At 34.6% G+C, this 27224-nt stretch overlaps 1 protein-coding gene across 1 annotated transcript in view; it reads right to left on the bottom strand.

Annotated features, from left to right (window-relative positions):
- Positions 1 to 27224, bottom strand: part of LOC150098971 (uncharacterized) — a 115792-nt gene that overhangs the window by 19593 nt on the left and 68975 nt on the right. Inside the window, exons 4-5 of the mRNA XM_090405710.1 lie at positions 17400 to 17572; positions 6978 to 7198 (exon numbers count right to left, since the gene is read on the bottom strand). Of these exons, the coding sequence (XP_090261836.1) occupies positions 7112 to 7198; positions 17400 to 17572 (260 nt within the window). The 3' untranslated portion in view covers positions 6978 to 7111. The remainder of the gene's footprint in view (positions 1 to 6977; positions 7199 to 17399; positions 17573 to 27224) is intronic.

Raw genomic sequence — 27224 nt, 5'->3', positions numbered from 1 at the left:
TCACAATGAATCATATGAGACATGTTCAGATATCTACTACTATGTAATGAATATTACATGTGTATGTTTATGTTAGTGCTTGAATAATTCTCAAACTGAAAACATTTCCATGACTATAACAAGACATTATATTCCAAGATACTTCAATGTGCCTCTCTATTATTAACACATTTGCATAACTTCAGAACAAATAATTAAAATGAATTATAAAACTTACAGAATCACTATGTTTCAGTGATCAAATACCAACTGCTTTCCTCAGGAGCAAAAATGAAAAATTGAATAAAACAAAATCTACACATGCATATATATGTGTGTGTAATTTATATATATATATAACAGTTTATATCAACTGTTCAACTGTGTATTTGAAACCTTTTACAATTAACAGTAGTAAAATCGTTTGATTTCGCTACTGTTGAGTATATTGGTTCACTGTTACACTGCTGTTCGTGGAGGATTGCTGCAGTATAGTGATAAATTGTCTTATCAATCCTGTAATTTTGCTCTCATCAGGTCTAAAGTAGATAATCGATGGCAGCTCATAGAGAGAGAGTCATTATGATTAATCAGTCTGCAAAATGGCATCCTTTAAAAGTTTATATAAGGCTTTCTCTTTTCCTCAGTATAGCTTCATTACAAATATGTTCATATTTTTGATCAAAACAAACCAGCATGATTGCTGAACTCCAAGTCACTATATGTATCATATCAATATCAAGTGCAGATAGGTTGGATTTCTCTCATATACCAATATCAATGTCAGATTAGTATTTTTTTAAATCCTTAACCTCAACTGAACATGTCTATTACAAGGAATAATAACAATAACATGTCATTTCATGTCTGGATGTTTTATTCAGAATATCCTAATGTCTGATGATCTGAGCAAGGTTCTAATTGGATTTGCAGGTCTCTGTATCTGGCATAATTGTGCTAATAAATAATAACATGAAAGTATGTGAAATTATTTTTGATAACATAATAATTTTCAGATACTGTTTCCATTCATTTCTTTTAGGTGGGCAATGAGAATATTCAGAGCTTCAAATGGACATTTTTTTGTTGTTCTCCATACTCATTTGCACTCAAATGAACAAAAAAAAAATGTCTGAACTTTTAAGAAATAATTGTAATTCTAAAATCATCATAAAAAAACTATCAACAAAAGATCAATAAAAAGCCAATAAAAAGTTTACTATTTATTTTTTTACTAGTTTCATGACCATCCTGATTTTTTTAAAATTCTCACTTCAAATAATGCCTGTGAACCAGAGTTTAAATAATCATCAGTCCAAAACATAATTAAAAAATAAATCTTAATCATATATTATAAAATTTTTTTCTGTATATATATATTCATATTTATATATACTGACTATAACCGAGACTAGAATAACAATTAAATTTATTCAAAACGCAACATGTTTCATCGGATTGTCCGACTTCTTCAGGCGTGGGAACATAGAAAGCAAGTAAACACTATAAGAAACATCGTATCACTATAAAACGACTATTATAAAATTCAGTTAGCTTTGAATTGTAGCTACAGTCCATGTTAAAGTTCTATTGTTAAGTAGCTGCGTGCATCTGATATCACGCATGTGCCAATATCGGATAGCAGAGCTGAAAGAGACCGGTAGATTATAGCTAAGGTTATTATTTATGTGATGAGGGTCCATAACAATTTCCTTAGACTTGCCTATGCGTCGCTCTACCTCGTCACGGCATATATGAAGGTTTGAGGTTGTTGTCCAGTTTATCTCATGTTAACGGCCTTCATCATTTGTGTTTACTGAAAACAGTACATGGCTTGACAGGGCACTTGCTCTAGTTCTTTTGTAGGCAATGTCTCTCGTTATATATATATATATATATATATATAACGGATCATGTTTATTTCAGTTACATTCAGTAATTTATTTAATGCTAAATTATCAATATTACATCAGTTTTTCCCAAAAATTATCACAGAAAACTAAAATACATGACTTGTCAAAAACACTACCATTTCATACACAGGTATAAGAGAATTTTTGTTAATTGTTGGAAAACAATAAAGTTAATCAAACTGACTGGTTTTGCATACACCTATCTGGCAGCTTCATCGGGACATTTTATGGAAGAAATGAAGAAAGTAGGCAATGTTTAAAAAAAATCGTTAGAAGAGCACAATTCAACATAAATATGACTACAATGAAGTGCGACTTGTTAGTTGTCATGTGCTATGCATAGTCAAATTTAATTTCATGATCACTACCATCCACATTACCAGGTCTATAACAACATTCAACCAAGTATTTTCTTCCATTCGCCTCTATCTCACACCATACTGCCTCTATCTCACACCATACTGCCTCAAAACCACTGTCACTATTTCCATCTTGCATCCCTACTTTGTATGGACATAACTCTTTCTCCATCAATAGCACTCCCCCTCCCTTTTTACCCCTTCTATCCTCACAAAACACCTTCATACCCTTCCATCTCTATTTCTGTCAGGATGTCATCTTCATCTAACCATGTCTCACTTATTCCAACAATTTTTGGGTGAACAGACTCAATTAGTGCAACCATTTCATCTGCCTTGTTCCTTAAACTTCTAGCATTTGTATACAAACACAACAGCTCATTCCTGGATCTACAGTTAGTTTCACTGACACCACTCATTCGACATGATCTCTCCATGCTCAACTGGACCCATTTCCCTTTCTGCTTATTCATTTTAAAACTCTCTTCAATTCCAACTGTTTCCTCTTGATCCCAGGTCATCCCATTCCTTTCCTGTCTACACATGCTTTCACATCCTCTTGGAGCATCCACCTTTCCCATGCTGTGTACCCCTGTCCACCCTGAACCTCCCCATTTCCCTGTTCCTCTTGAACACCCATTATCTCATTTTCCATACTCGTGCCATTCACTTCCTCATTCATAACTACCTCTTCAATCCCTCCTGTCTTACTCTCCGGCTCTTCCACATCACTTCCTAGTTTATCTGATTCATTCTCTGTACTCATTTCTCTATCTTCCAGCAGCAGTCTCTCCAAGCACCTCACACCATAACCACTCAAATGCAGTTCATCTCTCTTATATAGTTCACTTCATTCTTCAAACTCATTCCATACATCAAACTGGCAGAAAGGAGTACAGTTTGTTAATATGTAGGAAAAAGGAGTATTTCTCCTCACATGTTTCATCTAACATATCATTCATAATCCTTGCTCTCTGCCTCATCTCACCACTGTCATACCTAGGCAACACGCTTACCACCCTTCCTATCACATTATTCTCTTTTACCTGTCTAAGCAGCCTCCTGATATCCATTCTGATGTGCTCTTTGTCCTCTGTCAAGTTCATTCGTACCTATAAAAATTATCAACTCCTTTGCTTGCTCCCTCCTCATATCCAATGCCTCAATCACTACTCATTTTACTGCCTGGAAAACATACCTTGTACATCCTCTCATCCAGCACACCTTTAATAATGGAGTCGCCATACAACACCACTCGCCTGTCTTTCGTTACCTCTTTCATACCAACATGATTTGCTTTAATCATTTTCACCCAAATTTTTATAATTTCATTCCGCATCCATTTCATCTCTTGCCTGATTCTACTCAACTCAACTTTCGAATCTCACGTCACATTCTCTCTGTCATTCAATCTTTCTAATTTTCGAATTCTCAACCCCTGCTTCACACTTTCGATCTCATTCATCCTTTTGAGTTCCGTACTTTCGGTCTATGCGTCCAACTTTCGCTATCATTCATTCTTTCAATTTTTCAAACCTTGCATCACACTATTTCTGGTTTCATACATTCTCTCAATTTCGCTGCCTTCTGCTACATCACTTTTATCCTTTTTACCATTCGTTACAGTTTTCAAATCACTTATTTTCTCTTTCAATGATTTTTTTAAACAATTTTTCGCCTTTCTTTCACATCATCCTTCTCTTTTGAACAAGCACTCATTCTTCTCACGACATTCTTGCTACTAACACTTTCTGTCATCAAATTCATATTAGCACTAATCAAATCCTCATTTAGCTCACACTTTGCACACACACACCCTCCTTCCATCTGCTCTAAATATCCACAAATCATCTATGTAATCAAATGAGTACATGTAGCACACCTTGCACTTCACGAAACGACTGAAGTCTAAGTTAAAGTCCTGCAATGACAAAGCTGCTGCCATCTTTCCTTTGCCGGTTATTACTCTAAAGACTAATAACAATGAATTTGCAATTAAGTTTAGACAAAATATCCCATACACTAATAATACTAGTAACGCACAACTTTTATAGCAGCTCTTACTCAAACACTCATATACAATTAATTATTTCAAAAATAACTTAGATGAATCCGGAGCTCTTCTTACACACTGCCGCTACCATTAGAGTTAAAACAAATTTATTTTTTACTTCTTCATGAGTGGTTTAATACTGGAAAATAGTGATTCTAATTTAATGTATTCAATTAGATTATATTACAGATTGATTATACCAATAGGTAAATGTTCATAAAGCATGCCAAATAAAATGCACATTACACAAAACCACACTAAGGCTATGCAGCAAAACTTTAGCATTCAGTACATGGAGGTTAAAAAATTTACTAGCTCTAATAACAGATATGAGACACAAAATCAATCAAAATAACATAATTACAAAACTTTCAGTTAATAGTGAAGGGACTATCAACAATAAACAAAGTTAAGCAAAAATCAGACATTTCCTTAAAACTTTGATTCATGAGATCTGAGAATTTTATATTATTTTTTGGTTTGGGAGGGGTCACTTTATATAATGAAGGCTTCATTTTTCTCGAGTTTCAAGTAGTCACATAAAAGTATTCCGTGGATGGAGAAAAAAAAAAAAATTCAAGTTTATCAATCATAAATAAATTTTACTTCATAGTTTCATTTATGAAGCCATATGATAGCTTAAATCAAATACTGACAGGTAGTAAGAAATGTCTATGTCTAAAAAAAAAATAAATAAAAAATGACATAGAATATCCTTAACCCATCCATAATACTTATGTGTTATAAGGTTTACAACCTTTTGTGGGTAAAAAAAAAAATAGTGAAAAATTGTGTATGTATGTGTATATATATATATATAGGTCATCTAAAATTATCCTGATTGAACAAAATTCTAATAGCACACAGATCAAAATTCACATGATAGAGATATATCGTAGACAGGTATGCATTGAAAGGGGAGAGTTTGGGGAAACAGTGCTTAGGCTTTTTTTTTTTGTAATAATTGTAAATATATTCTTGTGTTTGTAATATTGAAATCTTAGCCTCTGAAGACTATCTCTATTACATGACTGCTAGACACTTACTAATCTAAAATGAAGAAAGTATCACTTAATTTCTTATTAATGTCCAAATCACAGTCACTTATAGAGATATACCAGCTTCTTACTGTATGAACTGACATATGAACTTCTCGTTCTTGACCTGACATACCTACCAACTACTGAAAAACATTTGTATATAATACAATACAGGAGCATATAAGCAAAATATTCAGAATTAACATGAAAAATGTAATATTGTATGAAAAAGTAAGCAGGTATGGATATCATTATCTTTCATTTGTAACTAAGACTGCAAAGCAACAATTTGAAATCATGCTACTCAATGACATGAAGTGACCTGGGATAATGAATTTAAAAAAGGAATGCAAAATATATAAATAAAAATCATGTGATTTATACCAAAAAATGGCAAGCTTTCTGACAGGGATGATTTACTATTTTTATGTGTATTACAAATACTTCCAAGTAACCATCAAACACTTTAAAAAGTCTGTTTGATCTTAATGTGGCTTCTAAAAATAAAATAAAGTATGCATTTCATGAGATCATGTCACATATGAAATTAAGTATAGTAGTGTGTGACTTATCCAAACCTCAAATTTTTATGGATTATTCAGTGTAAATTTTTTTCCATACACTTTGACATCTCAAAACTGTCATTATTTTTTAAAACTGGAAATATCCTATGAGCAGGGCCGTCCCCAGATTAGATCACACCCTGAGCCAAATAATTAAATAACTCCCCTGATGGATTATAAGACAAAAATATAAGAAAATCTCCAATTGCAATTTTGTTTTTATTAGAAGAGAAGCATTAATGGAAAACGATTACATAATAATATTAATTAAATGTTTGTGATATCCCCATAGAGCAAACATTTAATTAATATTATTATGCAATATTAATATTACATAATAATATTAATTAAATTTCTGTTCTACGGTGATATCGCACAATAAAACTGTTTATAAGCTCTTCTAAATTTAAATTATGTCCGCCTCTATCGATATAGCTGCTAGACAAACCAATCTTTCTTGGATCATTGCTGTTTGCAAATAATTTTTAATCAGTTTAAGCTTGTAAAAACTTCTTTCCGCACTTGCTATGTAGCGACGCCGCCTACCGTAATATAGCTGTATGAGCACCCTTATTAAGCCGAGGCATGAGGCAGGCTGCTTCTATGCTACACCCTGTCAATGGTATATGAGATACAAAATAAAATATTTTGTTCATCTTTAAACTAAACAGCACTACTGTTTGATTAACTGAAATTGCAGTAGTTTCATATTTTAGTTTGGATAACTGACACTCTACCATAATTATATACAATTTCTTTATCACCCATAGTCAACATAAGCATGACATTAGCAACTTACAAGCATCTCTTGAGGTAGGTATACATACCAGATTGTCTATAAAATTTCTTTCCTGCAGCAAAAAGCAGGAAAAAAATTCCCTTAAAGAAAAACTATGCTGCAAATTTACAATCTACAAAGGTTAATAAAAAGATATACCTTCTTACAAGTAACACAGAAAATTTTTTTTTTTTACATAATATAATATATAAAATCTATACGAGGCACTTCTACTAATAAATATTCAGCTGAAATTCAAGGTATTGCTTAATTTATATGTTTAAATACTTACTTAAGATTAATTAAAGGTAATAACATGATCACCAACTTTTAAGTGCTGCACAGTGATAATTAGTACTGAAGACTTGGTAAAAGCCTTAAGACCACTTGTAATGTTGAAGTGCCCATCTCCCTCTTAAGTGGTAGTCAGTAGGGAAATATCATACGAAGTAAAAATAAGGAATGTTGAAGTTTCTGGTTGGTTAAAAAGTACAGAAGGGGACCAATCACATACTAAAAAATAAAATGACAGAGTATATATTATAGTTCAAAATAAGCAATTAGAGTTTAATTTCATTGTTGAAAAAAAATTATTCTAATTGTTAAACTTTTTTTTCTTTTATTTGGCAGTTCAACTAAGTTTTAATTTCAACTGCCAAATATGTTACTTTTTAAATGTAGCAAAAATTTCTTTATTTAAAGGAATATTTAAAGTTCTTGAATATTTATCATTATTTACACAATGACAACACAGCTGAAATGAATCCCAAATTACAGCTTCTGAAATCTATGCTTTTTTAAATAAACAACTTTTTCCTGCTTAGCTACAGAGTGGAAACTCAAATCATTAACAGAGCATATGGAATATTATATAGTCCATCATGTATACACACAACACAGAAGCAGACTTTCTATCAGAGAGAAATATTGGAAATTCTCTCCTCTGATGTATGGGAAAATGCTGAGAATTTATTATACTTGGAGATCGGTGGGGACTTCTAATGTTATGCTTTCTATTATAACAGAATGCATCTATCTCTAGAAACCTATTGCAAAGGAGCCAAAATGATGGTAAAATCTGTATAAGGAATATGCAAATTAAATTAGGCATGTTCCTTATACATAATTTCATTTATTATTATTTTTTTTTATGTAGCTCTCACCCACAAAAGGTTACCTGTAATGGTTAATGGTAAAAAAATTAGATATCTAGGGTATATTAATTAGAATATGAAATTAATACTGCAATATTTGTCATACTGATCTGCCCAAGATTATTCAGTGCAAATGATTATGATTTGGGTGGATGGAGTAACCCTGTAAAATGTCAATCTCCGTGTCTTGGAAATCATCTTAGATTTCCTGATATTGACGAGAAAATTTAGAATCACTTGAAATGTGCTAGTTCAACCTTTCAAACATTTGTTTGAAAACAGCTGTATAGTTATGAAGAACATGGACCACATACTGCTGGAACTGGAAGGAGACCAACATCAGTGTTTTGAATGAAGCTAGCTGGTACTAGCATTGAGACAATGATTATCCATTACCAACTTCAGTAGATTAATCACAATTACTAGCATGTCAGATACATGCATCCCAAAACAGATAGTCTTCTTGAAATTTAAGGTGGGAAAGAAAACAAAAGAATGCTCAAATGTGTGGAAAGGCTTATACGTTCACAGCATGTTATTTATTTTCACGATATTGATGACAACACAGAATGATAAGAAAATAATATTTATTAACTTATTTGCTGATATTTCACTGGTATTATATCCAGCATTTTCAATGCACAAAAACAATTTGTTACAGTACATGAAACAACAAAATAGTATAACAGTGGGACTAGTTTCAAAAAATTGTAATGGACAACACAAGGAACTAAAGTTCTAATTAGGTGACATCTATGCTGGATAAAGAGAGAAAACAAATATTAATTAGATCTTAAAATAACTGTCTCCCAGATTCACCTAAGGACAAACGCTCTTCTATATCACATCCAGGAGTTTATGAAGTGCCCTGTTCTTGTGACTGTGCTTACTATGGACAGACAGGAAGAACTGTTGACATCCACCTTGGTGAACATAAAAAATACATCCTGCACTATCGTTATGGCAAGTCAGATCTAGTCGACCATGCCTTGGATATCACTTCACACAGGATCAATTGAAAGAAAACGATAGTGCCAGATGTATTTTTTATGTTCACCAAGGCAGATGTCAAATCCAAAGTGACTGTCTCCAAGATTTTTGGTAAAGTGCTACACAGAGGTCATTATAGGTCAGAGAGAGTATTTTTGGAATCAACAAAAGCTTTAAACATGCTCGAAACCTTAACAAGTATGCCTGTATAAATTTACCAAAAATCTTGGAGACAGTCACTTTAAGATCAAATTAATATTTGTTTTCTCTTTTTTCCAACATAGATGGTGCCTAATTAGGACTTTAGTTCCTTGTGTTGTCTGTTACAATTTTTTTAAACTAGTCCCACTGTTATACCATTTTGTTGTTTCTCATACTGTGACAAACTGTTTTTTTGTGATCTGAAGATGCTGTATAAAATACCAGTGAAATATCAGCAAATAAGTTAATAAATATGATTTTTTTATCATTCTGTGTTGTCATCAATACTGTGAAAATAAATAATGAGAACAAAAGGAGTGCAGAAGAATTAACTCACTTCAAGAATGCAGGCAAATATGAAGAACTCTGATGTTAACAAAAACAAAACTAAGAAGCTCTGACTCAAGATTGGTTGAAATGGGAGAAAGATAAAGTTAATGCTAACAGGATCTCAGCATTTTCAAATTGTGCAGTGTACCACAAAAGCCCAAGAAAGAGAAGAATAAGAAAAGAGCATCAAGCCAAACATGGAAATATTTCTTAATCATAAGCAGCTCCTAGAAATATATGTCAACTTCTGGAAGATCATAATTCAGCCATCTTTGGACTTTCCAGTAAACAAATTTTACTCATTTATGATTGTCAATTTGTCTATGAATAAGTGAGTGATTTGTCAAAATAGCATTTTCACACAAAAAATTTAGAAGTCTGCTAAAACTAGACTAGAGAGTGTGAACAACAATCAATTAAACATTAAGAAAGGTAAAAACTGTCTTAGAATAAATCAGCAAGTACAGAAATTAAACATTGTATTTCACTGACAATTGGCAATCTGATTCACAAGAACACAGAAACAAACATGATATCTTAAAAGCGTGGGCAAAAGTGCTGCTATACTACCTGTGTTGAAGTAAGAACTAAAAATAACTTTCTTATGTTTAAGTACTGAATGGGATAGAGATAAATTGGTCACTCTTAATAGTGGTCAACTTACGTCTATCCCATTCAACACTGATATATTTAAACTTGTTTCACAAAGCACATTAAGAAAGAATGAATTGAAAATCATTCCATTAGAAATTATATTAAACATTAATTTGGTAGTACAAGATAAACAAATACAGAATAAAAGTGAATAAATTGTTGAAAAGGTACTTGCATAAATGTAAATTGTGTGATATAGAATAATTACTTCATGTTACTTTTAATTATGAAAGTCTGTGTAACACTTCATGACAAATGATCATACCACATCCAGCAGCAGTTACTATAATACAAAACTTAGCAATTCCATGGTTCTGCACGTTGTTGCCTGGTAGTAGAACTAGGAGAGAGAGAGAGAGAGATCTTTTTTGATCTCTCAGAGTACAGAGGTAGGTCTAAGAATTTAGAGATGTTAAGCACTAATAGTTTTTGTGCTGAGGTCTAGTTTGAACAACTTATTATCTCAATAAATGTTGAAACTGGTCTGGGAATTGACCCTTCCTATAATGTGTTTGCATTATGGGATACCAAGGCAATGATGTGAAGTCAAGAGCCTCCCCATATACAAATAGGCTAGTCATGAAGATACTCTTCATGCACACACATTGTTTACTTATGCTTGGGTAATGGGATTAAAACAAGAATATAATTTTTTAAATACAAGCATACCCTGGTCATATCACATGTTAGGTTCCAGACCACTGACGTATAGGAAATTTCGTCATGTAGTGAATCACTACTTCCCCCCCCCCACACACACACTTGTAGATGCATGTAATGCTTCAATACCATTTTTTGACCAGTCATATATATATGTCCATAAATGACTTAAATAAAGCATTTATTTACAATCAGATAAGCAAACAAGAAAGTTATTTGAGATAACTTTGCCTTATACACACAACCAGTTTGGTCAATCTATACCAGTGGTGTTCAACCTTTTTTACTACGCGAGCTACTTTTTTTATAAAAAGTTATTCGGCGATCTACTCTCTTATATAGATCACGTTCCCATAACCTGATATCTGATTATGCACAAATAAACAACTAAAAAAAAAATACACAACTAAAAACTTTATTTGTGTATTTAAAAATTTATTTATCACTTTTAATTATTTTAATACAACAAAAAAAAATATATATATTGGAATAAATTAGAAAAAACAACAGATTGATTACAAACTCACAAGTTACAGGAAATGCTGGTTGATTAAAAAAAAAAAAGTTAATGTGAAATTTGGCATTGTTTGGACCTCGCAATATTTTCACAGTCAAATTGATATGAAGAAGTGGCCAATCGCAGACAATCATCCAAATGATCATTTGTAATTTGGTTTCTTAATTGATTTTTTATGACGGTCATATTTGAAAAAGCAGATTCTGACAAGTATGTCGATCCGAAACACGACAGAATTTTTCGCGCAATATCAGTTAATATTGGAAATTTTTAATGTGCATACTTCCAAATGACTTCATTGTTTATTGATTTTAAATGTAAACTATTCTGAATGTTTATTATCTCAAGTTCTACTTCAGCTTGGTTTATATCAAACAGCCCACTAATTTTATTTGAAATTTCCGTGATGTTCAAGTTTTCTTGAAATGGATTATTGATAAAAGATACAATCGTTTCAGTTTTATTAAAATCTTTAAATCTTGAATTTATTTCTTCCTTGACCAATTCAATTTCACGAATAAATTCTTTTAAATCATAGCGAAGCATTTCTTGATTTTGTTCAAAAAAGTTTAATAAATATGGGAGATGTCTAAATTCACGGTCATTTAATATTTTTCTTTAATAAAAGTAAGTATTGTTGGAAAGATTTCATTGAACTTAACATGTCAATTAAATTTTAGCTCTACCTTATAACTCTAAATTTAAATTGCTTAATTTCATACAGAGATCTACTAAAAATGATAAGTGTAACAACCATCTTTTATCACTCAATTGTGGATAAATATCTCCTTTTTCCTCAAGAAAATTTTTTAAATAGTTAATTAATACAAGAAATCCTTCTAAAAATTGACTTCTGCTAAGCCAGCGAACATTATTGCACAACAGAAGTTCCCTATCTTCATCTGCCTGTAATTTAAATAACTGCCGTTGCAGGGCTTATCCTCGAACAGAATTTACAATTTTAAATGTAATATCCAAAACAACTTTTGTGTTTAATCTTTTACTACACAGTACTTGTTGGTGAATAATACAGTGGTAGGTTAAAAATTCTGGATATTTGTTATCTTTTTTACATAATGAAATGAAGCCTGATTTATTACCTATTATTGCATTGTAATAGACACAAGTTTAAAAAGCGGAAGTTTGTGTTGTTCCGCAAATTCATCAAATGCCAAAAAAATGTCTTCTCCCCTAGTCCTTCCCAATAATGGTATAATTTTCAAAAGTTCTTCTTTACTTGAATAATCTTGAAATACCATGCGAATAAATACCATTAACTGAGCGCAATTTCAGTGAAGTCGTTTGATTCATCAAACGACTTCACTGAAATTAATGAAAACGCAACACACTGTTGAATGTCTGACATTAACCTGGCCTGGAAATTTTACTCTGGCAATTGGAACTCTTCCTTTTGGCAATTTGAAACCTTGTCTGTGGCCTAGAAGTAGTCTCTCTCTAGCGACGTCTCAAACCGAGAAGCTCCTTTCTGGAAGCAGGAAACTCCTCTCTCAAGCAACGTGGATCTAGGCAGTCTCTCAGACGGCCTCCTCTCCGACAGCAATTCTGGAACCTGGACCCCTTCTGCTTGCTTCAGTCCCTTTTTAGTAGGCCTCCTCTGAGACCTCGCATGAAGTTTGGCAATCCCCCCCAAACAATCGGTATGAGTCTTTCATCTTAAGTTTCAAGTACGGCATGCCTTTTTGTTCTCCTCCGCCTTCTTTTGATTGTAAGTTGCTGGCCATCGAAAAGTTGTTTGAACTCTTTCTGACTGACTTCGGAAAATTGCTCCGCGATCGACTGGTTGATCACGATCGACGGGTTGAACACCCCTGATCTATACCATGAAACGTTTTTACATTTTGGCAATAAGATTGTCATGTTTATGGATAATTGTAACAATAACTAGGTTAGCACTTTTAACTTCATCAGAATTTTATCTTTGTCTATTAGAACTGTAGCAAGAGTAGTGCAGGGTAAGTTTAGCCCCTTAGATAAATTTTAATCTTAGTATCTAGTAAATGGGTTTATGAATAGGAGAACTGATATCTACAGTATACCTGGAAGGAAGAGGTCAAGTGTGTTGCAAAATTGGAGGGGGTTGTCAGGTATTCTCTGGGAGGGAGATTGATGATCTGTGATAGGCCACTGCTGATGGGGCAAACATCTCAGCATCCCTGTCTGCTTGGTTTGTGAAGTTGGAGAAGAAAAGCCAATATGAGTTATGGACACTAAAGTCTCCAAGAAGGATGACCTCACTACTGGGGTATTTCAACTGCAGAAAGTCAACCATTAGAGTCAGGGTGATTAATGGAGTTTGGAGAGAGAGAGAGAGAGAGAGAGAGAGAGAGAGAGAAAGTATATAAAAAAGAGCAGGTTGATTTGGTAGTGAAAGTATAAGCTAAAGAAAATCAAACAGTGATGATTTGAGGTTTTGCAATCTCTGGCATGGTACGGTTCTGATAAATACACAAATACCACTGTTTGTGGTAGAAAGAACTGTGTAATATGTAGTTTCGGCAGTTGAAGTGGACAGTGGTTATTGAGGTTGCCAGTTGGGGTTCTGATAGGAATAATAATTCTGGTTTAGATGACTGCAGGTGGTGGTGCACAATGTTGCTGTTTAGGTCACAGATGTTGGTAAAGTGGACATGGAAACTTTTTTTTTTTGGTAAATATTAATGCTGGTGGGTTGTTTGGTAGGATTTTTGTTTTTTATGGGTTTTTCTGAAATTTTTTTTGTGGAAGAATTTTCATGATCCACAGTAAAATTGCATTTCTTTGGGTTGTGTTCCATTGCATTTGGTGAGGAAAAGATAAAAAGAATGTGGGGGCATGCAGTGAGAGGTGACAGACTCACACACATACCACCCATGCAGAGGGACACATACATGACCTTGACAGTTCTCCCCTGCAGCCATAATATTTGATGCCAGTTGATTGGGAAGCCTCCAGATTCATTACTAACTGATTTGGTCCCATGTACTAACCAGTGGCCAGTTTGTGAAACTGTTTTATTGTTCTACCCTTGAATGGGGGAGGATCCAGCCCCCTACAGTGAGATTGGGGGGGGGGTATCTCACTGATATAGTGATTGAGGTGGAGGGACAGAAACTGGAATCCTAGCGCTGGTGACCAAACATGGCTGCAGAAACCTCAGGTATCTAATAAGCAAAGTAATGGTATTTCATCAGGTGATGCAAGACATCTACAACCTAAAAATCCAGTTGGCATTCCTCCATCTAAGAAAGAAATACTTTTACAGCAGCAATGCTGGCCAGAGTCCCATTTGTGGAAAAAGGCTATATTGCAGGAAGGTAGGGATGACTTGACTGCAAGATGCTATGTATTTTGCATTGACAGCCTTTAGTAGCCCATTATATTATTATTTTACATTATTATGACATTACATTATATACGAGGTGAGGTCTGAAAAGTTCACGGCCTAACAATGAAAAAACAAATTTATAATTTCAAAATTATTTTTATTTTTCGACATAATCTCCCTTAAGACTAATACATTTATTCCAGTGATGCTCCAGTACCATTATCCCATTCCTGTAGTGGTTCTCAGTAAGATCTGCAAAATACCCCTCTACAGCTGCAATCACGTCTTGATTCGAAGAAAAATGCTGACCAGTGAGGAAGAGTTTTAGTTTTGGGAACAGACAGAAGTCAGAGGGAACCAAATCTGGGGAATAGGGTGAATGTTCCAACAATTCATAGTGCAGATCCCTTAATTTTCCCATTGCCAAAACACCTTTGTGGGCAGGTGAATTGTCCAGATGAAAGATGATTTTTTTTTCTTCTGCAAACCAGCTCTTTTCTCATGGACACTTAACCAGACTAGACAAAAAAATTTGTGAGAAAGACTCGGAATAATATTCCTCGGTTTTACCTTTTTCAAGATAATTAATAAGCAAAATGCCTTTAACATCCCCAAACACTGATGCCATAACCTTTCCTGCTGATGGAACTGACTTTGTCTTCTTTGGTGCTGAACAACTGGCTTCTGTCCACTGTTTTGACTGCTTTTTGGATTCTGGTGTGTTATGGTGAATCCAAGTCTCACCCATAATAATTAACCGCCGCACAAAATCAGTTTTATTCCTGTTAAAATACTTCAAGCACTCTTCAGAGATTTTTATGCGAGTGCATTTTTGATCTGCTGTGAGCAAGCACAGCACCCATCTTGTGCAAAGCTTTTTCATATGCCATTCTTCATGCAAAATATATCTTACATGTTCTTTTGAAATGCCTATAGTCTCAGCAATTTCATGCACTTTGACTCGCCGGTCGTCCAATACCATATCGTGCACTTGATCAATGATTTCTGGTGTCATTACACTTTTTGGACATCCTTCACGTGGATCATCTTCAAAGCTGGTACGGCCATGTTTAAACTCGGCAGCCCATTTCTTAATTGTCGAAAATGAAGGAGAAAAGTACTCATAAACTTTTATTAACTTCAAATGAATTTGTTTTGCCATTAAACCTTTTACAAAGAATTTTATAACCACATGATACTCAATTTTATCCATTTCAAGGGATACAGACAACACTTTTGCTTAAGACAGCTGTATAAAACAAACTACTTGATAGAATGACTTGCAATTTCACATGGATGCTTATGACAGATGTACCAACTTAGAAAAAAAAAATCCTGCCGATAGTGTTGCCATTTATGGTGGAGGCCGAGAACTTTTCAGACCACCCTTGTGGTTTACATTATTATTATTATTCTTTATGAACAATTTTCCTCCAGATTAGTCTATTTCTTGAGAACACTCCCATATTGTCATATCTAACATTTCATGCTTTTATGGCACTTCTGACCAAATCAGTCCATCTAGATCTTGGTCTTCCTCTGGGTCTCTTTCCTGTCAGCTTGGCATCAAACACATGTATTGCTAACTTTTCCTCACCCATTCTTTTAAGTGGCCATATTACCCCAGATTAGCTCTGCTTACACATTCTTGAATACTAATATTGTCAAGTTCCTTTCTAATATCTTTATTTTTAATATAATTCTGTCATCGATAACACAGATTAATTCCCCTAATTTTTCTCATAACTTTCATATCTGTGGTCTCTAGTCTTTGATTATGTGCTTTATTTCTAACATAACTCTCAGATCAATAACTTAAAACTGGTTTGAACAGTGTCTTGTATATTGCTTGTTTGATATTTTGGCTAATTTCTCTCTTATTCCATATAAATTTATTCAGATGGCTACCCACCATACCAGCTTGGATTATTCAGTTGTCTATTTCCAGATTTTATTAATACTAATATTGTCAAGTTGTTCTATAGGCTCTCCATTAGAATGCAGTTGATGTTTTCAATGTTGTTACTTTTTTCATTGGTTTGATCTTTGTACTGCTGATTTTCATGCCAAATTTGTTACACCTATCATTAAATTTAGTTAGAGAATCCTGGAGACTTGCACTAGATGTGTTTAGGAGTACAACATCACCTGCATTAAGCAAAGACCTAAGTTTGACATTTACAATTCTAATCTCAGGACTAATGCCACTTTCTTTCATGATGCGATCCATACAGATGATGAATAAAAGTGGAGATGATGTGCATCCTTGTCTTACTCCTGATTTTACATCAAACCATCTTCCTGTATTTCCTTAAATTCTAACTGCTGACTGACAGCTTAAATATAGACTATGTATCACTCTGTATAATGTTCTATTCACTCCATACAACTGCATTATTTTGAAAAGCATTTCTCTGGGCACCTTGTCATATGACTTTTCCAGATCTACAAAACTTAAGTACAGATCCTTCATATTCCCATGATTTCTCAACTATTTGTCATAAAGTGAAAATCTGACCTTGACAACCTCTATTTGGCATGAACCCAGCTTGTTCTTTTTCAGTTTCTCTTCCATAATTTTTCTAACTCTTTTTAAGTCTTCCATAAATGTTACTGGAACATTAAGTAGAGAAATTCCTTGTAAGTCTCACATTCAGCTTTATCCCCTTTTTTGTTTTAAGAATTAATACTTATAATTGGGTATATTGAATTTTTGCTTATAATAATATCAATAAATTTTATCATATACCCAATTATAAGTATTAAATAAAACTATAAGTATTAAATAAAAGTATTAAATAAGTATTAAATAAAACCAATTATAAGTATTAAATAAAACTGTTTCTTCATTTACAAAAGAATAAAATTTGATGCAATACCTACCTGAAAGAAATAACTAAGTCGTTTATAAGAAATTGCTATGCTCATTTTGCACTCTTTTTCATTCACCAGGCTGAAGTGAAATTCAATTCTGGGTCTAAGGATGAAATCACTTTCGACTACTATAAGGATTTGTTTATGGTATTCTACAATTTTATATATAATTGTGTATTCTCCTAGGCAAAGGGTAAAAAAAAAAAAAAGTCAATTATCAGTAATTAAAAACTGAGGTAGCAAATTTTCTATTTATTAACTGTCAGATTTTAGAGATAGACACCATATACTAGAATAATAATTAAAAACTTTAATACTTTCTATATTTCAATAATGTTACATTACCATCTTCAGGGAACAAAAATATGATATGTGCATGCAGGCACTAACACTCAGTTTTTTTTTATTTTTTAAGTATATGCAGTGTGTTTATTGCATTTAATGTTTATTTTCTAAGTTGTACCAAAATCATTATAACAATACATTTTATATCTTGATTTAGTGTTTTTCTTGCATTTGAAGAAAAGTGTGGATCACATTAATTTCATGATGATAATTACTTTCACTTTCCATGTAGAGTTTATTAACATTACATAAATCATAACTGTCTACTACTCAATTCCACCTCCATTTTTGATAACTAATAAATTTGCAAATATGGATGAAGAGTAATCGAAATCTATGCAGTCAGTAGCAAAATCAACATTCTACCAATTTTGACTATGAAGTCACAATAATGTCAGAATATTGTTTGGTGTTGCTAATTATCACCAGGTATTTTAATCAACCTATGATTAAAAAAAAATCGCCATTATATGCAAAATAAGTCACATGAACTACAAGAATAGGAGGTATGAAGAAGCTGAAATACAACAACAAGAGATGAGAGAGAAGCCTTCATTCCAAGCAAGAGTTCACAAATAGAAGGAAATCTTTAATTTCTTCTGCAGAATCAGAAGGGCATTTACAAGGAAGAGGTAGAAGGCAAAGGGGAAAAAACTTTCCTTGACAGAAGCAAGGAAAGAGGGCTAGAAGTTATGGTGAAGCAACTAACTACAAGCTAGAAGCAATGTGCCTGAAGCATCTACAGTCTACATGACTGGTAACTGAAAGCTAGCAACAAAAAGCTATAAAGTGTTTATCCAGAAAATGAAATTAAATCAGTAGGTCTGGCATAGCAATTAGCCCAAATTTCTGCCCAGGAAATTATTATTACTTTCCTGACCTCCTTGGAGTCACAAGACTCATCGTGAGAGGTCAACAAAAAAGTCTATCATTCTTAAACTCATCCACTGTCTGCATGTTCACCACTCTCTCAGGCAATGCATTCATGCTCCTATCACTTTCCATGCAAAAAAACTTACTTCTTACCCTTTGCTCATCACTTCCTTTTGCAACTTCCAGAGACAGCCCCTTGTCCTTGCTCCTTCCCCTCATTCTACCACATGAAAAATTCTATCACTTTGTCTTCTATTCACCACACTCTGCAGTCTGCATATCCTCAGTTCTACCCTCATAATCAACATTGTACAGTCCTGATATCATTTTTGTTATCCATCTCTGCACCTTCTTCAAGGTTACTTCATCCCCTTCAAATCCCAGTGATTAGATGTGAGCACAGAAATCTGGATGTGGTCTGATCAAAGCTTTATTATTACTATTATTATCAACATCTTACTTTGGAGACTCATCGTAGGAGGCGCACACACTATTGCACACAATGCCAACTGTGCTTTAAGCTGATTCAATGTGTCTGCATTCACAACACACTCAGGCAATGCATTCCACTCACGAACCACTCTCCATACATAGAACCTACTCCTCACCCTTATTATACAGTTTCCAACAATGGCCTCTTGTTCTACTCCCCTCTCCCATTCTATGAAGAATCTCTTCAATGTCAACCTGATAACAATCCCTGACTAGCTTATATGTCTCAATCATATCCTCCCCCCTTTCCTTCTATTCATGAGGCTCTGTAACTGACATTCTCTAAATCTATCCTTGTACTCTACATTCCAAAAACCACTGACCACCTTCATGAATCTTCTCTGAATTCTTTCCAACATATCCTCATCACCATGAAAACCCGGTGACCAAATCTGTGCACAATAATCCATATGAGGCCTGATCAAGGCCTTATACAATGGCATCATAATTTCTCTATTTCTGCATGCCAGGGTCCTCTGCATCATTGCCATTATCCAATGTGACAGCTTCACAATTTGTGCATTGTGGACCCTGAATTTCAGCTCCTTTTCACCATTACTCCTAGATATCTCATCTCCTCTACTTCCTTTAAAGATTCCCCACCAAGTGTATACTTTGCATCCCATTGTTGCTTACCAAATCTCAAAACCTTACACTTTGCAACACTGAACTGACAGTTCCACTTACCTGCCCATTCATGCAATCTATTCAAGTCTTCTTGTAAGGCCATAATATCTGCTTGACTCTGCATTGCTCTCCCCAGTTTTGCATCATCTGCAAACAGTTGTATATCACTAGTTAAACCCATCCCAATATCATTAACACACAAATTGAACAACAATGGTCCCAAAACTGACCCCTGTGGTACAGGGGTCAGTTTCACTAGTGACCTTTCTCTTTTGGGATACTGAACCCTCTCCCCATATACAACTTTCTGACCTATCTGACAGCCAGTTACAGATCCAACTCAGAAATCTGTTATTCAATCCCATCTGTTTCAATTAATTAAGAGCTTGTCATGTGGTAATCTATCAAAAGCTTTGCAAAATCCAAGTACACCACTGTATATGCATCTCTCCTGTCCAAGGTATTTGTCACCTTGTTATAATACATAAGTTGGTGAAACATGATCTCCCCTTAAAAAATTCATGCTGATAACTACAGAGAATACTGCTGTTATCAACTAATTACTGTATCCTACCTCTCACCAATCTCTCCAGTACCTTCACCACAACTCCAGATATACAGTTTGGCCTATAATTTGAAGATATAGTCTTATCACCACCTTCATGCAGTGAAACAATTTTACCCTCCTTCCACTCCCTTGGAACCTGTGTTGTTGTAAGACTTTTATTAAACAGGCATGTCAATGCTCTTGAAGAGCTAAAACATCAGCATTATTGCTAATAACCCTTCCTAGCTTCATATCATAGGCAAACAACTGAACTCTGATCTCTCTCTCTCTCTGCAGTCCTGTGAAAATATCACCGAAATAAAGATTTTAAACAGTAATAGTCCCAGTACTAAACCATGTGAGACTCCACTTGTAACCTTTTTACTCCCTGATTCAGCTACCCCCCATATACAACTCTGTGATATCTATCATAGAGCCAATTACCAATCCAATCCACAAACATGATATCCAAACTCATATATGTAATTTAAAAAATCAATTTGTCATATGACACCCTGTCAAATGCCTTTATAAAATCCCAAAAAAAATGATAGTGTATCCTTATCCTCATCCAGATTACTAAAACAAATCTTTGCCTTCGTCTGCCCAGTTCTGTATATGAATTCTAAGCAATTTCTCCAAAATCTTGACTACAGAAAAAATACAAACCGTCCTTTAGTTTGATACCTCCATTCTACCACCATTCTTAATGGTACTACTATCTTACTCTCCTTCCACCCCCCGCCCCAGGACCCAGTCCCTTTGCAAGACTTTCATTAAACAGCCAAGTTAATGGCACAGTCAGTTCCCTTAAAACACGTGGTAAAAATCAATCTAATTTTCCTACCTTACTGACATGTAACATACTCAGTATTCTGAGTCCATCCTCTTCATTCACATCTAACACTTCACCACTTATTATCCTTCTAGGAATAGATCATGTTGTACCAGGATGGAACTAATAAATCATCATCATCAATCTCTTGATATGTACCCTCAAGGAGCATTCAGGCTACTATAACAGCACTACATGATTAAGTTTACATTATTATTAATCTCCTATCCACAATTTTCCTCCAAATTAATCTGTTACTTGCCAAGACTCCAATATTGTCATATCCAACATTTAGTGCTTTTTAGGCACTTCTGATTAAATCAACCCACCTTCACATTGGTCATCCTCTGGGTCTCTTTCCTGCCATCTTGGCATCAAACTCCTGTTTTGCTAACTTTTCCACACCGATTCTATTTAATTGGCCATACCACCTTAGAATAGAGTAGCTTACACATTCTTGAATGCTAACAATCTCAATTTCCTTTCTAATATCTTCATTTTTAATATCATTCTGTCATTGGTGACATCTCTTCACTTCCCTAATGTTTCTCAGACTCCTCATATCTGTAGTCTCTACTCTTTGATCAAGTGCTTTATTTCTAACCCAACTCTCAGATCCATAACTTAAAACTGGTTTGATCACCGTCCTGTATACTGCTAGTTTTGGCTAATTTCTCTCTTATTCTACATAAATTTATTCAACTGGCTACCAACCATACTAGATTTGCTTATTCTGTTGTCTATTTCTATATTTAGACTTTCTATCTTTACTAAAAACTGTGTCTAAATAGATGAGTTCAATGTTTCTGCTTATTTTCATAGCCTTCATCTTTTTATTGCTAATTTTCATGCCAAATTTCTTACAGCCATCATTTAATTTAGTTTGAGAATCCTGGAGACTTGTACTAGATGTGTTTATAAGTACATTAACATCTGCATAAAGCAAAGAGGTAAGTTTGACATTACAAATTTGAAATATCATGTCTTATATAGGTGAAACTAGGTACACAATTCCTATCTGAAAAAATGAACATAAATGATGCATTAAATTTAACAACTATTGGAAATCTTGCCTTTCTGATCATGCCCTGAATAATCTAAATAGAACTGACTGGAACCTGTTCATTACATCCCACCAAAACGTGGAATGAGTACAAATTTAAAGAGGCATGTGAAATTCTAATTATCCACTCTAATCTTAATAACAATGATGGTCTAAAAATCCCAAGAATATGAAATGGCAATGTAGTACTCCCAAGTCTTAGCTTTAATATAACAAACACCTATGTTAAATTATTGGTTAGGCCACCACTATTGCTGTATTAAAAGTATTAATATGAATTTGTTCTCTGACCATGTTATAAATAGGATATAGGTTTGGTGTAGGTATCTTTTTTCTTTTCACTAGAGGGCAAGTCAGTAGAATGATGGTTAATCAAAGTTGTCACTTTGGCATACTGTTTGAAATGTAATGTAGCTTGTCTCTGCATAGCTATATATATGTGTGTGTGTGTATGCTTCAGATCATGTTCTCAATATGAAGGGTGCAATGTCAGGAATTTAAAGTAATTATTCTTAACACGGTAGTTATCTGCATAATTTATCAAGATGAATGCTGATCACCATGCAACATTAAAGGATAGAATCCATAGTATTTTTATTTAATATCAACCCCACACACATGAAAGGCCCCAAGATATATGATGCAACAGTGCTGTCTATGGTGATGAAGAGGTTTAAAAGCATGCTCTAATATATTAAAATTTATGCATGAAATACATACAGTCTTTTTCTTCTCAAGGATTGGCATTTGCCCTAGTTTCACTGGTCTGCTTCTCTCCCCCCCCCCCCCCCCCCCTTTAATCTATATTTATCTACCTCTTTTGGTAGTCGATATCTTTCTGTACTAAATAGATGCTCTTTCCATTTCTCTCTATATTCCTTGATCTATTCATTTACGTTATATATATATATACACATACATATATAGATCTCTTCTTATGTCTTCATTTCTTACGTGGTCCAATTTTGTGCATTCTTTAACTGCTATTAAAAATCTCATACCTGCAGTTTGTAGTTTACTTCCTAAACCATATAATAGAATGGGCATTACTTTACAAAATTGTAGTTGAGTTTCTTGTCTTGTTTTTATTCAGTGTCCTTTTAATTATTATTATTAAGGTTCAGGCCTCCATAGAGTCAAAAGATTCATCATAGAAGACTATCCTAGAAAACGCACAGTCTATCATACCACTCCTTGAACTCACTGACCATACTATATCCACAGTTATATAGTGGCAATGCATTCCACAGTTCAACCACCCTCCATGTGAAGAAATCACTCCTGACCCTCTTGCTCACAATTTCCTTTTGTAACTTACAGGGATGGATCCTTGTCCTTGCTCCTTCCCTCTGTTCCACCAAGCAAAAGTACTCCCCAGTGTCAACCCTGTAACCACCTCTCAACAGTTTAAAAGTCTCAATCATATCACCTCTCCTTCTATCCACCAAATTCTGTAGTCCACATTCTCTCAGCATCATAACTAACACTGTACAGTCTTGATACCATCTTTGTTATCTGCCTCTACACTCTTTCAACAGTTAATTTACCCTCTTCAAATACTGGGGACCAAATCTGAGAATAACAGTCCAGGTGTGGTCTGATCAGGGCTTTATATGATGGAATGACAACTCTCTGTAGGTCAGTGTCCTTCTCAGTATTGCAGCAATCCTCTGGGTTACTTTCACCACATTTCACCACATCGGAGGATCTGTACTGGGGGAGGCAAGATCCCTTGCCTCCCCCAGTACAGATCCTCCGACAGAGTATGCAGCCTCTCATCGATGTATCCCAAACTTCAAGACTTTACATTTTGCTGCGTTAAACTGACATCCCCAGTCATTTGCCCATCTTACCAGTTTATTCAAATCCTCTTGCAGGGCTTCCACATCTGCACTATTACGAATAACCCTTTCAACTTCACATCATCTGCAAACAACTGAACATCCCCTTGCAATCCACCGATAATGTTATTAATATAAAGGTTAAACAATATAGGTCCCAGTAGTGAGCCCTGTGGGACCCCACTTGTAATTCTGCTTCTTTGATACTGCCCCTCCCAATACACAACTCTCCGATACCTATCATGTAGCTAATCCTGAATTCAGTTCACTAATCTGACATCTAAATCCATGTGCAGCAATTTAAATATCAGCTTATCATGTGGTACCCTGTCAAATGCCTTTGTAAAATCCAAAAAAAAAAATGGCAGAATATGTCTTTTCCTCATCAACTGCTCTTGTCACTTTATTATAAAAGGCAATCGTATTACTAAAGCAAGAGCACCCCTGCAAAAATTCAGGTTGACTCTCACAGATAACATTACCCTCATCTGCCCAAAGCTGCATATAGTCCCTCACTAATTTCTCCACGATATTAACAACTACTGATGAAACACAAACCTGTCTATAATTTGACACTTCCAGTCTGCTACCACCCTTATATAATGGCACTATTTTACCCTCCTCCCACTCCTTGGGTACCTTTCCCTTAGCCAGACTTTCATTTAAAAGCCAGGTCAGTGGAGCTGTTAGTTCTTTAGCACATTCTCTCAAAACCTGTGGCAAAATTCCATCCAGTCCCACTGCTTTATTGAAATCCAGAGTACTTAGTATTTGAAACACACTCTTCTTGAATTCTAAACCCCAAACCTGCCCTATCTCCTCTAGTATTAAAACCTACTTCCCAGGATGAAATATCCCAATAAAGTGTTCATCAAACAACTCCAATATGTCCTTTGCATCAGTCACTCTATTCCTATTTTTATCCAACAATGTCATTCTTCTACAATCACTTCTCCTCCTACTGGCCACATAGCTAAAATATTTCTTAGGATTTTCTTTGGATCTCAGGACCAGTCTCTTCTTATATATTCCAGTTTTGCCTTCTTTACCATGCTAGTCACTCTCTAGCCTGAGTCTTATATTCTTCATGCATCTGCTCTCCACCCTCCTCCTTATATCTCTTCCATAACCTATTTTTAACCTGCAGTTCCTATTTGATATTGTTTGTCATCCACTTTACACCAAATTGCATCCTCTTCTTCACTTGTGGTATACAGATTACTATTGCTTTTAATAAATATTCCTTCACAATTTCCCAAGCTCTAATGATATCTCATCCTTCCTATGCCTCCCTTCATGGAACTTCCCAAAGTTGATATCTAAGATTATTATAATCACATGCCTTATAATTCCACACACATTCCTCTCTCTTTGATATTCCTGCATGTCTTTTTCATCTTTCAAGTCAAAATCACATGGTCACTCCCTCCAACTGGGGGCAGAGATGCCATCTCAGTTATTATCAGTTCTTCTGATGCTATGACCAAATCCAACTCTTGAATCTCATGTTCCTTCTACTGCATGTTGCCTAAGACATTTATCCCTAAAGAATTCTAGAAATTCCATTTCCTTATTACTATGCAGTTTCCTCTTCTCAATTTATACTGCTGTAGTTAAAATCTCCCATAACAATCATTCTTCTTGCGCTTGCCAAGCTCAACTGCCTAAACATCTCCTGCTCCTCACCCTTTATGCTCCCTGGCTTGTAGCAACACCCCACTAAATATCCTGTGAGATCCTCCACATCGAGAGGACATGTCATCGTGTATCATAAGCAGTACTCCACCACTGCGTTTTCCTTTCCTACCTATCCTGTCAAAAAATGCTATACCCTGCTACTTCTATTCCTGTTAGTATATCATCTTCTGTCAACCACATCTCAAAGATCTCAATAATCTTTGGACTGGCTAATGCTATCAGTGCCACCAATTCATTTCCTTTATTCCACATACTCCTGGCTAATTGCTCCTCCTAATTGTTCCTCAGATTTTCTGAATTTCTTTATTTTTTCAGAGCTTCCATAGCTCAGTCAGTATAGACGAAGACCTTTGGTCAGAAAGACCTAGGTTTGATTCCTGTCAGTGACATGAGGAAACTTTATCTGGTCTCTTTCAACGAAAGGTGAGTTAGCCAGTCTCATACGGAGGTAGGACATAGGACACACCAGGAGGCATAGGGATAACCACATTATACTCAGGTTATGGTTGTGAGAATACTTACTTCGAAGGTAGAAGAGGAGGATTAAGTAAAGTAAAAATTTTTTCATCTATATCTTTATCTTTTAGATATGTTATTATGCAGTTTAAATAATTAATCTGTGTCAATCAACTGTTCCATCATTCTATTTGCTATGACCAGTTTTGATCTAAAATGATCTCAACCTTTAAATGCCACGAGTTTTGTTTTCTTTTGTGAAATTTTAAAATAATATTTGGCTTATTTTTTTTTTTAATTAATAAACTGATTTTTGAAGATCATCTTCATTGTCTTGAAATATAATCTGATCATCTGCATTATATTGATAACAGTTCTTCTGGTTAATCAGATAACTTGTTTTATTGTTGTTTTCCATATTTTAATAAGCTACATCCCTGTCTAAAGCTTTGATTAATTTGTACACTATGGTCAACTAACCCTCTCTCAGTTTCAGGCATCTATGTTACTGACAGCCAGGTTGGAGTGACCATAGTGGTGGTTAAAAAATATTTTTTTTTTTAAGTGAGATGTTGCAAAATTTTCTTCTTTGTCTGTAACAGATAAATCAAACCTGAACACAACTCAGAGCCAAGTGGAAGAAAAATCACAATATTGTATAAAAGTATGTATAAATCCTAAAGAATTTTCCTAAATTTTATGACCTATGCTAAACAACTACCAAAGCTCTCAACAAATGTGACCATATAGTTGCATGAAAACCATTTGACAGTTCTGAAAAACTGTCTTACTAAAGACTTCTATCCAATAGCCAATACTATCACACAGCATCCACATAGAATGCACCACCTAAGATACTACACATTATCTCATTATGGCTGCATTCCTGTGTGTGTGTTGCCTACATGCACAACATCAAGTATGAGGTAGTGATGTATCCTGATGATGTCTAACACACATGAAATGTTATTAAGTTAATTTGTAATCCTGGATGTCAACAATGAAGTAGGAATGGATGAGATTTAATCATATGTTTTAAGGAACTGTGCTAAAGGAA

The sequence above is a fragment of the Typopeltis vanoorti genome, chromosome 15 (genome assembly GCF_054136105.1).
Source record: "Typopeltis vanoorti isolate ZY-2024b chromosome 15, IOZ_Tvanoo_1.0, whole genome shotgun sequence".
Taxonomy (NCBI): domain Eukaryota; kingdom Metazoa; phylum Arthropoda; class Arachnida; order Uropygi; family Thelyphonidae; genus Typopeltis; species Typopeltis vanoorti.
This window is presented reverse-complemented; position numbering and strand designations above follow the sequence as displayed.